Raw genomic sequence first — 14,361 nt, forward strand, 5'->3', positions numbered from 1 at the left:
AATTTTCCTACAGCACATGGAACTGGACATAATACGTCGAGAAGTTACAGGGGCTGGTGCCGGCTCGAATCAGCTCGGGGGGACGACTGATAACGAGACTGTCACTAAATTCGAGATTATGGATGGATCACCTGTGAGAGGTAATGAAAGTCTGTGCTGGTCACATGAAAATTCTGATGAAATTTTGGGAAATTTTTATTGGTTTCTGAACACTTCTTCGCGAATTCGTATCCGAAATTGTATCGGATCAGCTGTGGAAAGCCTTGAGTATTTTTCCTTCTTCTTTTCAGCTGAATGCATCCCAGTCCGTCTCTATTTATCCGGATTTGACCTAACTCCCACCTATAAGAATGTTCAGGTGAGCAGTAGGTTGCTTTGGACTCTCGGTCATCATTGGAGTTGTTCAGAATAAATTCTCGGTGAGATACTTCCTCAACCTGGTGTTAGTGGACGAGGAGGATCGTCGATACTTCAAACAGCAAGAGATCACTTTATGGCGAAAAACAATTGGCTGAAGAAACTGTCATTTTACCCGAGACGGAACCATTGCTTCTCGAGATGCATTTGTTGAGTTCTTAGTGTGACACAATTAGTGTCTCCTTGTGAAAGATCGAGCTGCATGATTCGTTCCCAAGTACGAACGAAATTGCCGTAAGTGGGAGAATAAGTACCACGCGCTTCGCAATTTACCACTCAATGGTAGTCTTGACTTCCTTCGGCACACAGCGATTACTCAGACGATAGTCGGATGGTAACTGTCAGTTACCTGTAAGTGTCAGAAATTTTATCTCCTTTTGATCCACCTCAGTTACTAACTGAGGTGGATCGAAAGGAGATAAAATTTCTATTTATATACACTCTCGCAGATGTGCGAGATCATCGGCGACCCTAAATAAGAGGCTTGGCTAACTTGACAGTCCCCATCTGATTCAGAGTGAACGGAATGAGTCATGCAAATTTTTGTACGACTATGTTAAGCTTATTGATAACCCTGAACTGTGGGTGTGCCGACTAGTGTGAGCCCGCCGACTACTAACTCAAAGAGCTCAGTGGACAACGGCATCGTCATCACAATGCATGACGGGTCGTACACGAATGCGAACTGCTGTCGAGCATCCCTCGACAGGCCTCTAGTAGCGAGAGCTTAGACCATCGATATTCATCGACCTTGTTGCGATGGGTGTAGTAGTAGTAAGTAGCACTGAGAAGAGTAATGTGAATCAGCGAGAGAGTCGGAAGTGTGGTGGTCACCGTTATGATGGTGATGATGACAACGGAAGTCTGTGAGGACTATCGCTATCTATTCTCCCTTAACCGACGTAGCGCAGGTAGAGTCTGATGATAACAAGGTACATGTTGAGATCTTAACGCTACTACCACTTACTGTTGGATGTATGAGGCTTATACTATGGGCAGTGTCGTGCTCGGCGTCGTTGTGGGTGTGGATACCCACAGCTGATGGAGGATCTTCGGCAAACACCTCTCCTATATCAGGCGTGTCAGCAAGCCTTGTATGTTCAGACGACGGCCAGGGAGTTCCTTGAGGATAAGGAGAATCCCTCCCTCCCTCGGGTCCGTCCTCATTTGAATGAGGTTCCTCATCTTGACCATACCCCCCAGCATCAGTATTCCCATCGTTTTCCTCAGCCCATGCATGGAGGTAGTTTCTATGACTACCGTTGATAGCAGCATCGACTAAGCCGGGGTGTTGGTTGTGCAATGTCCACAGTTCCGACAACAGTGTTGGATAGTGTACGCCTTGTTCCTCTCCACTGTGATGCCCTAGTAGAGTAAAGATCTCATCTATGACACTCGAAATCCTCTCAGCATCGGCATGAGTGAAATGATGATGTTCTGTGCTGAAAACTTCATGCTGGGCTCTCATTTCTCCCAAGAGCTCCATCAGTCGCGACTCTCGCATTTTAAAGGCTTCCCATGGAGATGGTCCTTCCACTTCGTAACGTGATGGAGAAGGCTCTGTTGTTTGTATTGGTAGTTCATCATCGCTCATGTGTGGGTCGCTCGGGAAGAAGTTGGCATCACTATTCGCGTGGAAGAGAGGAAAGGTCGGAGAGACGACCTTTTCGGGATGTACTTCCCCTTCGAAATTACCTTCCGCATTCGAGTAGAAGGTTAATCCTATTATGACAATGTGCATAGTCACCATAGAGATACAGAGAAAATCGGGAATTGAACTTTGCAGAGTTGAGGAAATGCAAGATTTTTCAGGATTGCAAGTTTGACGGTTATTTCGATTTGGAGTTATGTCCCGGATGGTGATGTCACGCTATGATAATTCACTTAAATGGTTGAGGTTGAGGAAGGCTTACTTGCGCCTTGTATAGTCTACAATGTCTGAGGTGTATACTGCTGTTTCTATCAAGAGACGCTATGATCTCCCATTCGGGTGTGGTTGAGATAAGAGTGGTATATAGTAGTTGAGGTCCTTTTCTTCTTCATCATCATGCCTACACCAGTCGTTGGGCCGGAGGCTGTAGCACAGGCTATTGTGGATAACAATGATAATAGGACTATGCACAGGTTATAATATAGTGGGCTTTTTAGATGAGCTCTATCACTTCTCTCCTCCTCTTAAGAGTACCCGAGGGGATGATACGAGAAATGTCGGAAGCCCTCAGTTTCATCATCCACGCCTCACGCGCCATTCACTTTTGATTTGTCTCGAATTCGCACAGTTTGAGAAAATATGCACATGGTCAACTACATGTGTTGGTGACACATGGGAGTTTATGGGTAAATTTCGGAGCATTCTCATTCGTCTCTGAAGAGTGAACTCTTGAACTCAGCTGAGGAGAGCGAACATATATTCGAATTTGTGTAGGTCGAATCTTCTCCGATTACAACTGGAGGAGCTCCTTGCATCCACGACCCCAAACTGGGATAAGCTCAACAAGCTGTCCAAGATGGTTCAGGAGGTAAGTCTGAGGGGGTAGGAGGGGAAAAGTGAGCAGAAGCTTCTTCTGCGAAGGTTGGAATACGATATCATAAGTACCCGATGAAATTCTCCCAATGTTTTTCTTGATGACCATGGAATACTCTTCGGTGCAGTGGCTGAGTTCTTAGGTGATACGCAGTGTTAAGAAAACGCAGGAGAAGGATTTGGGGAGCGACTTCCAGGATGTAGAAACTTGACGATAGCAGTCGATGAAGATCTTTCCTTAGGAGTTCCCTGACCTCTATTTCTTCCCGAACTCGCAGCAACATGATTTCGTATACTATCCACCTGAAGAGGTGAAGGTTGTTGGTAGCTACCCTAAGAGGGCATGTGCCAAGCCGAGATTGGTCGTGGATGTTGAGGTAGGATTTGAGAAAGGAGTGGTATGGGAATTGGGATGTGTAGGTTGTAATTCCGGCGAAATGTTTGCAGAGCAAGGACTATCTCAATGGTCGATACCTCAATAAACGTAGGAGGTTTATGGTAGTGAGCGAACCCTGACTCTTTTACTGTTGATAGGAAATGCATATGTGGGGGAGCAGTTGAGGCAATTGGCAGAGATCATGGATGGCTCGAAGGTTGAGCTGAAGATAGGATACTTCTGTGGGGATCGAGCGAAGCCTATCGTTGAGGTGATATCTTAGGTTGCTCTTCGTAAGATTCAGAATAGGTCCGATCGAGGTCATTTCAGATTTGCCCCATCGGATCAACATGGGTGATAAGGCTTTTACCAAGTATTGCTGATGGTACTGATCCAACAGCCACCTCTGGTCCCGAGTCCAGCTGGTTGGCCAGACTTGGTTTGGAAAGAAACTGCAACCGTATGGATGGTCACGATAGCGAGCAACCCACGCCACTGTAATGCTCATCGGGTTTCCGCGCACGCCGAAGATTCCTAGGGCGTATCTTTTTTAGTTACAACTCGGAGGTTGCAGAGGACATTTGGATGCGTTTGAGTTCCTCATCGATGGAGACGGGCAGCGGCTCTCATCCATCTTATTCGAAGGCTGTGACGCTGTTGAAGATTTGGGCATATCAGAGAGGATTCCTCTATAGGAGAGATGGGGAGGAGAATGCTGGTTTATCAGGGTAGTAGTGAGATGGTCTGGTGGTTGGGCTTGCTGGTTACGATGCGGGAGGACGTGGGTTCGATACATGCACCTGGGCGTTTAGGTACCATCTTGCTGTGATTATCGATCACGTAATATCGTCCTCGAGATTGCCACATTCCACCAGTGCTTACCAAATATTCAAGCTCGCACTTGTAATATGGGGGTAGCCGTACCCGTTAACACGAACTTAGTCAGTTTCACACCAACCTTCCTCGAGATGTGTTTATCAGGTACTCTTATCCTCCACAGATTGGAAGTCCAACGCCTTGGTTTTGGGCTCTCAGGAGAAGGAGGAGCGCTCGATACCCGATCTGTCTGACTCGGTAAGGCTTCACGCACCTTGTATAGCAGAAAATAAATCGGCAGAGGAACCACTAGTTAGATAGGATCAGTAACTCTATTGCTTCACCTGCGTGGCGATGCTCCTGTAGTCTCGATTCATTCTCCTTGTATTTCGTGAGTACCTCGCGAGGTGGCTAATTGCTGGGCTCCATGCCGCTCGATTGGATTACTCTATATTGGGTCTAATTGTCTCGAGATGTCGTCAATTGGGGATCGTAGGGCTCGCCATCAGCGGGCGTTGGAACAAGCATGCATCAGCCTCTGGTCAGGCACAACTGTTTTCTGGCTTCGATCGAGCCTATAATATCCTGTGGCGTATCAGCTTGGTCACTATTGATGAGATTGGACTTGCAGCTAAGCAGTCTCTGGAGGTAGGAGAGGGGGTATGGTGTTCGCACATTGAGATGATTTTAGCTGTTGGATGACCCGAAGGAAGCGGATCCATTCATGGAGGTATTTGGTGAGAAGTAATAGGAAGAGTTTACTCGTTAACACGTGAAAGATTTCTGTATTTCCAGCTCGGGTAGAAGCCTCCGATTGCGCTGGGATTTTGCTGTAACTTTGCCAATGGACGGAACGTTCTTGGCGAGTCGTCAGCTGGAGGGGGAAGTAAATCGATTACTGGGGCGCGCGCTAAACAACCGGATGAAGTCGCTGGCAGTAAGGAGGTCGATAGAGAAGGGAACTATCACCGCTGGAGGTAAGAATGTTATCTGTTAGACTCGTTACGTTGGTCGTTGGGTTAAATTGTCATAATCGATCATCAGGGCGAGCGCTGTTATTCCGTAGGTATATTGAACAGTGAGAATACCGGTAGGCTACTGGATAAGGGTCCATCACCCAAAGCAGAGGATGCGGAAGCATGGCGTAAGGCGTATCTTGTGCACAGCGAAGATTTTAGGTTGAGATTGTCAGGCGAGCTGTGGGGGCCGAAGTCTGAGTTGAGACGGTTCAAGGATGGTACCATGCTAGAGTGCTGTGTCTGGAATGGCGCTGATGACGAGTCAGTGGAAGGGCAGATCATTGTAAGGTGTGGTATGTGTTGTATGGATCGAGAAGGTTGACCTTTGCAGAGGCATGTGTTGGAGCATCATGAGGTGTCTTATGAGGAGCTGTATGTGACACCGTTGGGCCACATTGCGGGATTGAGACCAGCTGATAGGTTCGGCTTAGGAGGAGCACTTGTTTGTATTCTGATTGGTGTATTAGGAGTCTTTGGCGCAACTTTGAGCTGCTCCGGGATGCTCTACAAGGAATGGAAGATATTCCTCTGGCGATCAAGGATGTGCGTCCAAGTGGGTATGGGATGGGATTTGAACCCGGGTTGCTTGAATGAGAGCAATGAATGCTTCCCAGGTGATCCAGCATTCAGCTACACGTCTATCGATCAAGAAGGCTCGAGTATATCCGGCCTGCTAGAGGTTGTCATCGAGTTGGAGTCGAATGCAGCTTGGCCGACCAAAGTAATTATGTGTTCGCGAGCTCGGTAACAGCGACACGATGCACGAACGTGCCCGAGTCGCTTTTCCAGTGGCTATCTAAAAAAATTACGACCTTCACATGAACTGGCGATGAATTAGGAAATGTTGTTATATTATCTTATGAATTCACAGCGTAAGTCTGTGGAAATTCGAGAATACAATTCTATGCGATATGATGGCGGTTTGCAGAACGATCTTGAACACTGTGTTCACAAAATTTTGAAAATAGTTATCTCATCTTGCGAGGAAGTCAGACCGGCTCGAGTATGGGAATTTTCAACTTACTCGTTATTTGGCAGTGTTACGACTTATCCACTTTTCTTTGTCAGCCCCAGGCGATCATCGACACTAAACTCGCCTTGCTGTTGAAGATTCGGGAGGGTTTGCTGGTGACTGAGGATTTCTCTGATGTCAATATATCGGCTACGGAGAATCCATTCATGGACGTACATGTAGGAGGTCGACGAGTTACGTATCGATGCAGAATGTGGCACAGGGAAGAGGTAGGTTGGAGGGTGCAGGGATCGAACTTGGGTCTCCTGAGTGTTGTGTTGACAGGTTGTCCAGCTGGCCACAGCTGCCACTACCACCACTCCAAGCAAGCAAAGGATGAGTGCGGAAATATTTACTCGGAATTCGCATTGGATGCTCTCAGGTTGGGAGTACTTCTCGCCATTGCGAACTCTGTGGTACCAGCCGACCCATCGGAACTGGATTCACTCGATGACCGCTTTATATCCAGTAAGTGCCGGCTGTGGGATTCGAACCTGCGGTCTCACGATAGTGCTTGTCAGTGTCTAGCGCCGGCTATTCGAGCAGCCAAGCGATGGTTGGACAAACGACTTCTACTCAAAGGTGTTGGCTTGGATAACTTCGCAGAGTTGAGCATGATGTAGAATTGAGGAAATACAAGTTTCGGCTAGAAGAGCAAGATTTCCATCAGGCATGTGGTGGTGAGCCAAAATCCCCAATCTCCTCACACTGCAGTTCTGCTCTGGTTGAAGCTGATTGAGAATTGGCATTCCAGCGAACGGCCCATGTAAGGTGGCGGGTTCGAATCCCAGCGCTGCCCATTTTCATCGATTGACCTCAGTTACTTGCTGCAGTCGTTGACGCCCGGTGAGGAGAACGAGGAGGATAGTGAGGAGTCTCAACGTCTATTAGAGAAACTACAAGCTTGTTATGAAGCTGTTCCTATCTCGACCAGACCCAAGATGTGGATCAGCAGTCGCCTTGACCCTCATTGTCTCTTGGTGCGTAAAAATGCCTCTACCAGGATTCGAACCGGGCATCTCCCTTATCAGGTTCGTACTCCGAGCAATGCACTGTGTCAGCGAATGGCTTCTCTGGCGTCGGCTTCGCTCAAGCATGCATTAAGCGCTCGGTGGCATCGAATTCTCAAACCTTTGCCGTCGGAGAACCTCTCCTCGCTGGATGTGGTTATCACACTGGTCCGAAATAAGGTTGACGCATCTCTACTACAGCAACAGTGCACTCGTCACTTTGGCTCGGCCGGAGTCTTCCTTTGTGGTGCTCGTGGGTCTATCATTGGTATCAAGTGGAGACCTGGTGCTAGTGTGGCCAGCAGGAAGCAGCTGGCCGGCGGGATGCAGCATCTAGCTGTTAGCGAGGATTTGGTGGTACCCAACTATGCGTGGGTATTGGAGAACGTTGTGAAGGGGATGTGTGGAGGAGTGGTGAAAAATGTTAAGATGCAGGGGGTAGGCTACACGATTGTTCCCGGCTTGATTGACTCATCGGTTGTGGCTGTTCAGGTCGGCAGTAATCTCCTATAACGTAAACTACTACTACTTCTTCTACCAACGTCAAAGGTTTCTCTTACTTGCTGTTGATTTGGGTTCCCTGCAGTTGATGATATTGGGAGTGCTACTCGTCGGAGAGTTGTTTGAGTATACTTCTATCTGTGGATATAAGTTGGTATTGCTATTCTTACCAACTTTATTCCAACTCCTGACTACAACGACTCCTGTTCGGAAAGCGGTATAAGTCTCGATTCAACTCCCTCTCGATAAACTTTGACCATAGCGGCTGTACGAGGCACAAGCAGCTCGTGTCTGAGGGCATCATGCCCTGGGGTCCTGATATTGTGAATAGGGATGAGTACCTCCAGACGTCGTTAACGCAGCCCACAAAATTGAGCTACTAAACGTCCAACCTTACCCAGGGTAGCTGTGGGTTAGATTGAATGAAGAAAAGTACCACTACAGGGATGAACCCAATCTGGATCAACACTCTCACAATATCAGAATTCATCAGGTTACTTGGCACCACTAGCTAAGCTTCCCAGCTACAGGACTTGTGTCAGCAGTACACTCACGCATGTACGAAGTAGACACCACTGGTGCTACTTCAACCAGAGACATTCAAGCATACCAACGTGTAGAGAAAGGGAATACAATTCAGACGCTCAGAAGGGAGTAGGAGCACTGTTCCCTCCAACACTTCGTGCTTTTCAAAATAGTTCTCGAGTATTTGGAGTAAGGCGAGTACCACACCGGGTCCGAAACCCCCGAAATAACACTATGGTATTGCCTAGTGGTACAGGTTTGTTGAGTCCTGTCGGAGGACTTTTCTCCAATGAAAACTCTGCTCAGAGCTAGGATAGTAGAATACATAACATCATTACCTGCTTTTACGCTAAGCACTATCTTGTGCGGTTCTAAAAGAATCCAAGTTCTTGCAAGGTTTGTGAGTAAGGTTGTTACCACACCAAATCCAAAAGTCCTCAAATTGCACTACAATACTGTTTATTAATGTTGAGTTATTGAGTTCTAACAGAGAATCTTCCTTAGTTGAAAATTCTTCGCGGAACTCGGAATGTTTTTGTCTCGCTTGCTCCTCCATTCGGCATTATCCTATTCAATACTAACGGGCTCTCAGCTCTCTTGAAGCTTCTGAGTAAGGCTGATACCACACTAGATTCAAAAGCCCTTGAATTACACTATAGTATCGCCTAGTGAAGTCGAAATCTTGACTTGATTGATCGAGTATATTCAATCGGTAGTTCGTCTTGACTCGCGAAATTCTTATGATATGTTGGCTATCCTCTCCGATCGACGATCGGCGATTGTCCCCGCAATTGGCGTTTGAGACGCACCATTTTATCAATAAACGATTATGTCTCCCAGACTTTGGACGGTTTTACCCCTACATAATCGTCCTTGCCTATCATCAGGCGACGCCCCTGAAGACGACGGAAATGCCCGAAGAAGTCCTCGAGGCCCTGTGTATGTTCCGGACAGTTCTGCCTTGGATGTATGCTCCGCGAAGAAGAAGTTGTACGACGGTGGTGAAAGCGGGTTCAATTCAAGGGGGCTCAATGTATCGTAGCAAGATCTCTTCTAGGTCGATTCGAGGGCAATCTCGTTGACATCGTCTGAGGAGTTTTCCGTGGTCGACCCTATACAGTGCCATCTCCCCTCAGCATCCTCACTTCTCCTGCTAACAGGGTCGGGCCTCCTCACCCACCTCGGCCTTGTCCTTCTATCCCTCTTCTATGATATTCGAGACCCCGAGCCGGGCCTGGTGGTTGCCAATCTGGTGGGTAATCCCCTCCCATTCTCCCTCTCACACGAGCCTTCCAGATTCTCTTCATCCTCACCACTCTTACCTTTCTGGTTACAGCACTATCAGACCCTGGTGTAGTTCCGCCTTTAGAAGTGTTGACTGAGACGGGACGAGGACCCGATGAGGAGTAGGAAGAAGACTCGTTGGTTTGCCATATCTCATTCGATGTAGTAGCCGCGTTCGGGCGGCTGAGATCCTCACCTGTCAATTTCCATTTGCCTCTGATTTTCCGGATAACGTATCTTGCGCCTATTCTAGGTACCGGCGCGAGATACGAGATGATAGGTGGCGGAGCTCTGATGATAATTGCAGGTGTGCGTTCGCTTCCATACCATCTTTTTACCAAATCGTCAGCTACGCCTTATACGTGAACACTGTACTGGACTTGGACACAGCTCGGGATTTTTCCACTGGTCACGATGTGCGTTTCTGTACTACGTGTAAAATCTACCGTCTCGAAGGGTGGAGTCATTGTGAGCATTTTGTATTCACAAAGTTGCTAAACTTCAACACCCCAGGTTCTGAGTGCGGGTACTGTATCCGTGGTTTCGACCACCACTGTGCGGTGGTGAACAATTGCATTGGGCTACGGAACCGGAGGGCCTTCGTACGTGATACCGCTCCTGTCTGAAGTCCGACTAGATCTTACTAGGTATTATTCATAGCGGTATGTAGCATTTACATGCTCTTCAGCATAGCCCTTGGTGTCTACGCATGCGTCGACTATGCTCTTGATCGGGAACGACCGGTCGGCCGAATGCCCATTGCATGGATAGTGGTAGGGTTGATTTTGTCAGAGGGCTGCGTAGTGGTTGCAGCAGGTATGCTCGCTCGCCGCGGTCCTCGTATTGGGCTTTTTATTATTCCGTACCGCACTGCCTCGAATGTGTCAAATGTGGATAGGCACGGCGGCTGTTGGAGGGATCATTGTGGTGTAATACGCAGAGACTCGTTGGAGTTGTCGCACCTGGGAATCGATCCTGGGACCTCTGGGATGGAAGAATAATGCTATGTTTACTCCGTACTCAGGTATTTGTACTTCTCCATCAGTAGCAGACTTCCATGGGCCTCACTAGCCCTCGTATTAGCGTCGATTGTCGGCATCGTGTCAGCGGTAGGATCATCAGGCGGTCTCATGCTCGACTCATTTGCGTGATGCCTTGTAGGTTCCGAATCTAGGGCTCCATTGTTGGCTACTTTGTAAAGGGCAAACGTATAAGGATTCGATACGGAAGAATCCTGGCAGAAAATCTTCCGCGTGCGCTTCAGGATTTGTAGTCTATCGTGTTTGTGATGAGATGTTGCCAGGTTTTTAGCAGTAATTTTCGGCCCGTTACGAATGTCCTCATACGCGAGCTTGTTGTTAGAAGAATGCACTGTGGAGTGATTGATGTTTGCAGTTTCTCTTGTTATCTATTGTTGGTGTTTGGGAGGATAGTTGGTACCCTTTGCATGCCAGCTTGTTGTAATGGCCAGCATAGAGCACATCATTCGTCTAAGCGGAAGCGGCTCGTGCCTGTTGATGGTGGTGCATTCGTTGTCGTAGGGGGAGGTCTCGGGTTCGAACCCCGGCTGCGGCATTTTGTGATTTAGGTACATATTTTGTCCACAGTATTCGTTCTGGAGGTTGCTGCGTAATTTGGCAGACCTTGCATTGTTCGGCGGCCTGGGTGTTGCCGGTATGATTGCAGAACTGTGGTGAGAAAAATGCCGGCTGCGGGGATCGATCCGGGGACCTATCGCTTGTCAGGCCCCGAGACTCGAAAGCGCATAAAGTCATACGAGCTGTTCTGCCTTTCATGACGTCGTTCATTGGCCGTGCAGTCTTCTATATTGTAATAAATATCCAACAGCTTCGCTCCGCTCGATGGGCCCTAATCGATCAGGTGATCGGGATGCTATGTAGCGGTAACTACACGTACAAGTCGGTTCGGTCGGTGGGTGAAGGGGAGGAGGGAGAGGCTAGGATGTTGATGGTGTTGTTGGGAGAGAACGATGGAGTGAAGGTCAACTCGGGGTAGGTTGCTATAGATGGCGATGCTTTTGATGAATGCCGCTTTAGGTTCTGGTCGTTCTTTTGCGTCCTCTCTGGTTTGTTCATGATCTCGACTGGTGCTCTGACTCTGTATTACGCGATCAAGGTGAGCATGCGGCCTTGGTGATGTGATGGGAATACCTTTGATTCTAGTACAAGGGCTTGTCATTCTTCACTACTTCTCCGCGGCAGAGGGAACTGTCGACTCCGATGATGAGCTCGACGGAGAGGGGAGGGACTAGGACTGATGTACGCCATCTTTTGTGGGATTTAGTGACATGTCTGGGTAGGCATCGGTGTTGGAAGAGGAAGCTCTACCGATCCCCTTCGCTCCATTCCCTCCAGAAGGGCGAACACCGACGGTTGAGGGAACAGTGCAATGAGGAGCTTGGCTCTTCTTCTTCTGATGAGTGAGATTTTGAGGTGGTATCTTTGCGTATCTTTTGTGGTTGGACCTCAGATACTTATCAATAATTTCTGAGATTGTTGTTGTTCTTTTCATTCATCCGGCTGTGCACGATGGTCATGAATTATTACTATTATTTTGTATGCATCCAATGTAGATGATGCTGCCAATGAACCTGTAGTAGCGGTCGTTGCACTGATACAATTGTTGTTGGCGAAATCAGTGTCGAGTCTCTCGTCTTGAAAGCTAAGTTGTCATTGCTCGATCGATATCATATTTATTATACTAGTAGTACTACTGCTTCGTTGTCACGTAGTGGGATACCGCCAATTCTGTGGGAGGAGATTTGCGAGCCTCTTTGCAAACTGTGAAGAGTGTTCGCAGATCTGGAATGCGTGTCATCGACTTTGGACTGCTTGGTTGTGCCGAGTTGGTAATTACCGGGATCGAACCTGTGCGAGTTTTGGGAAGGCGGGTTGTTAATCGTGTTATCTAATGACCATCATTCGTGCTCTGTCCTTGCCTCGGTCGGCGGTTATTGTGGGATATGCTCGAACTCCGATTGGCTCCTTTTTGGGGAGACTGTCGTCCTTCAAAGCACCTCAGCTGGGAGCCCATGTGAGTACCCCTGCAGAGAGCTCGGAGGGTATCTCAACTCGACTTAGGCGATCACAAGGGCCTTGGCTCAAGCTAAGGTCGATGTGGGTGAGGTGGATCAAGTGATTATGGGGCATGTATTGTCAGCTGCATGTGGACAGGTAGTACGGGACTGGGAAAGTCGGCGATACGTTCAGCAACGAGCACGCTGATGCAGCCATTATCTGTGTAGGCACCAGTGCGTCAGGCTGCCTTAGCGGCTAAGCTGCCGTCGTCTACTAATGTGATGAGTGTGAATAAAGTGTGCAGTAGTGGCATGAAGGCCGTCTCTATGGCTGCGGCTTCGATCGCTATTGGAGAGGCGGACGTGGTAGGTCTTAGGGGTTTAGATATCTATGGAGGAGTGTGCAATGGTGGCAGATCGTCGCGGGAGGGATGGAGTCTATGAGTAATACGCCTCACGCACTAACAGAAGCTCGGAGTGGAGGATATAAGTAAGTACCCGATGCAGGATTCGAACCTACGACCATCTGCTCCGTAGGCAGACATTCTATCCAGCTGAACTAATCGGGCGTTATTTTGATTAGATATGGCCATGGTCAGCTAGTGGATCTTGTCCTGAGGGATGGTCTTTGGGATGTGTACAATGACATTCACATGGGCAAGTGTGCCGAGAAAACCGTCAAAGAGTTCGGCATCACTCGAGAGGAGCAAGTGCGGTCCCCCATCGCCGAGTTGAATATTATATATCCCCATCCTCTCAGGATGATTACGCCATCCAATCCTATCAAAGGGCAGCGGCAGCCTGGAGTAGAGGGAAGATGAAGAACGAGGTAGGGTAGTTGGGGTTAATGATGCACTCCCCTCTACCCCGAGAGTATGGTGGTAGCAGCTGTGTTCTGATGTGCTTTAGGCATTTCCAGTCGAAGTACCTTCAACCGTCAAAGGCGGCGAACCTAAAATTTTTTACAGTGACGAGGAGTGAGTCTTCCTCTGATGGCCGTTGTGGGAAGCAGGACTCCCTCAGGTTCACGAATTTGAAAATCGAACGGGTAGCGGCGGTGAGACCAGCCTTTATCAAGGACGGTACCATCACAGCCGCTAATGCATCCAAACTGAACGATGGCGCTGCGGCGCTGGTTGTTGTCAGTGAGGAGTTTTCCCGAGAACAAGGCTTGACCCCATTGGCTCGGTAAAAGTAGCGCGCGCCCAGGTGATCGATTACGAGAATGCCGTTCAGGATTATATCGTGGGCAGATTTCGAGCAGGACCCAATAGACTATTCCTTGTCACCAGCCGGAGCAGCGCGGGTGGCCCTGCAAAGAGCGGGGATGACGACGAAGTGAGTCGTGGACACTTCGGGGGGGATTGATCGGAACGTTGGGAAGTAGAGGTTGACGAACGATCTATATTCGCAATATCACTGTGTTTGAGTGAGGTCAGTCCTCCTCTATTCTGTTGTGTGGTGAGGGATCTGTCAGGGACGTGGATGTGTGGGAGATCAACGAGGCATTCTCTTCGGTGGCGATAGCTAATATGAGATTATTGGAGCTGGACCCATCGAGAGTTAATGTAGATGGAGGAGCGGTTGCTCTCGGGCATCCCATAGGAGCCTCGGGAGCTCGCCTGGTGGGAACTCTCAGCAGAATTCTCGGTGAAAATGATTATACTGTTGGGTGCGCTACGATATGCAATGGTGGGGGAGGAGCTACCAGCGTGGTGATAGAGAGAATTCAGTGAACTCAATTGATGGCGTGTTTCTTCTGAATTGGTGCGGCTTGGTTTGGTCAATGGAAGCATGACGGTCTCGGGTTCGAATCCTGCACCGGGGATTATTCAAACGT

General features: G+C 48.5%; 5 protein-coding genes and 1 non-coding gene across 6 annotated transcripts in view; 5 read left to right on the plus strand and 1 right to left on the minus strand.

Annotated features, from left to right (window-relative positions):
• Pmar_PMAR006006 (Vacuolar protein sorting-associated protein, putative) overlaps window positions 1–515 on the plus strand; it is a gene marked incomplete at both ends in the record, with an annotated part of 1,539 nt that extends 1,024 nt beyond the window's left edge. Inside the window, 3 exons of the mRNA XM_002774380.1 lie at window positions 14–140; window positions 291–358; window positions 408–515. Coding sequence (XP_002774426.1) covers window positions 14–140; window positions 291–358; window positions 408–515 — 303 coding nt within the window. The remainder of the gene's footprint in view (window positions 1–13; window positions 141–290; window positions 359–407) is intronic.
• A 1,921-nt stretch (window positions 516–2,436) lies between these two features.
• Window positions 2,437–7,733, plus strand: Pmar_PMAR006007 (nucleolar RNA-associated protein, putative). Its single transcript, XM_002774381.1, has 26 exons — window positions 2,437–2,541; window positions 2,843–2,936; window positions 3,085–3,141; window positions 3,184–3,318; window positions 3,362–3,425; window positions 3,476–3,588; window positions 3,648–3,814; window positions 3,872–4,045; window positions 4,130–4,220; window positions 4,299–4,391; window positions 4,680–4,781; window positions 4,825–4,877; window positions 4,929–5,110; window positions 5,200–5,277; window positions 5,326–5,435; window positions 5,484–5,572; window positions 5,620–5,705; window positions 5,767–5,873; window positions 6,221–6,343; window positions 6,450–6,504; window positions 6,547–6,632; window positions 6,686–6,783; window positions 6,835–6,930; window positions 6,985–7,144; window positions 7,196–7,612; window positions 7,667–7,733. The coding sequence occupies exons 1-26, from the start codon at window positions 2,465–2,467 to the stop codon at window positions 7,685–7,687; spliced, it is 2,928 nt and encodes a 975-aa protein (XP_002774427.1). The 5' UTR covers window positions 2,437–2,464; the 3' UTR covers window positions 7,688–7,733.
• Window positions 7,734–9,874: 2,141 nt separating this feature from the next.
• Window positions 9,875–10,104, plus strand: Pmar_PMAR006008 (zinc finger protein DHHC domain containing protein, putative; the record flags this gene model as incomplete). Its single annotated transcript, XM_002774382.1, has 2 exons — window positions 9,875–9,952; window positions 9,998–10,104. Coding segments are annotated over 2 exons (185 nt in total), but the record flags the coding sequence as incomplete, so codon positions are not given.
• Window positions 10,105–10,947: 843 nt separating this feature from the next.
• Pmar_PMAR006009 (hypothetical protein) lies at window positions 10,948–12,306 on the plus strand (the record flags this gene model as incomplete). Its single annotated transcript, XM_002774383.1, has 8 exons — window positions 10,948–11,021; window positions 11,073–11,177; window positions 11,230–11,314; window positions 11,366–11,496; window positions 11,542–11,620; window positions 11,668–11,763; window positions 11,805–11,924; window positions 11,975–12,306. 7 exons carry the CDS (start codon window positions 10,948–10,950, stop codon window positions 11,895–11,897), a joined length of 663 nt encoding a protein of 220 aa, XP_002774429.1. The 3' UTR covers window positions 11,898–11,924; window positions 11,975–12,306.
• Window positions 12,307–12,415: 109 nt separating this feature from the next.
• On the plus strand, window positions 12,416–14,257 carry Pmar_PMAR006010 (conserved hypothetical protein; the record flags this gene model as incomplete). Its single annotated transcript, XM_002774384.1, has 10 exons — window positions 12,416–12,538; window positions 12,586–12,678; window positions 12,750–12,887; window positions 12,938–13,011; window positions 13,105–13,231; window positions 13,282–13,350; window positions 13,431–13,498; window positions 13,545–13,709; window positions 13,758–13,859; window positions 13,999–14,257. 10 exons carry the CDS (start codon window positions 12,416–12,418, stop codon window positions 14,255–14,257), a joined length of 1,218 nt encoding a protein of 405 aa, XP_002774430.1.
• Window positions 13,017–13,090, minus strand: Pmar_PMAR006011. The gene has a single exon. It is a non-coding gene; the product is annotated as a tRNA-Arg (tRNA).
• Window positions 14,258–14,361: the final 104 nt, after the last annotated feature.

The sequence above is a fragment of the Perkinsus marinus genome, assembly GCF_000006405.1.
Source record: "Perkinsus marinus ATCC 50983 genomic scaffold scf_1104296958234, whole genome shotgun sequence".
In the NCBI taxonomy this organism is placed as follows: Eukaryota; Perkinsozoa; order Perkinsida; family Perkinsidae; genus Perkinsus; species Perkinsus marinus.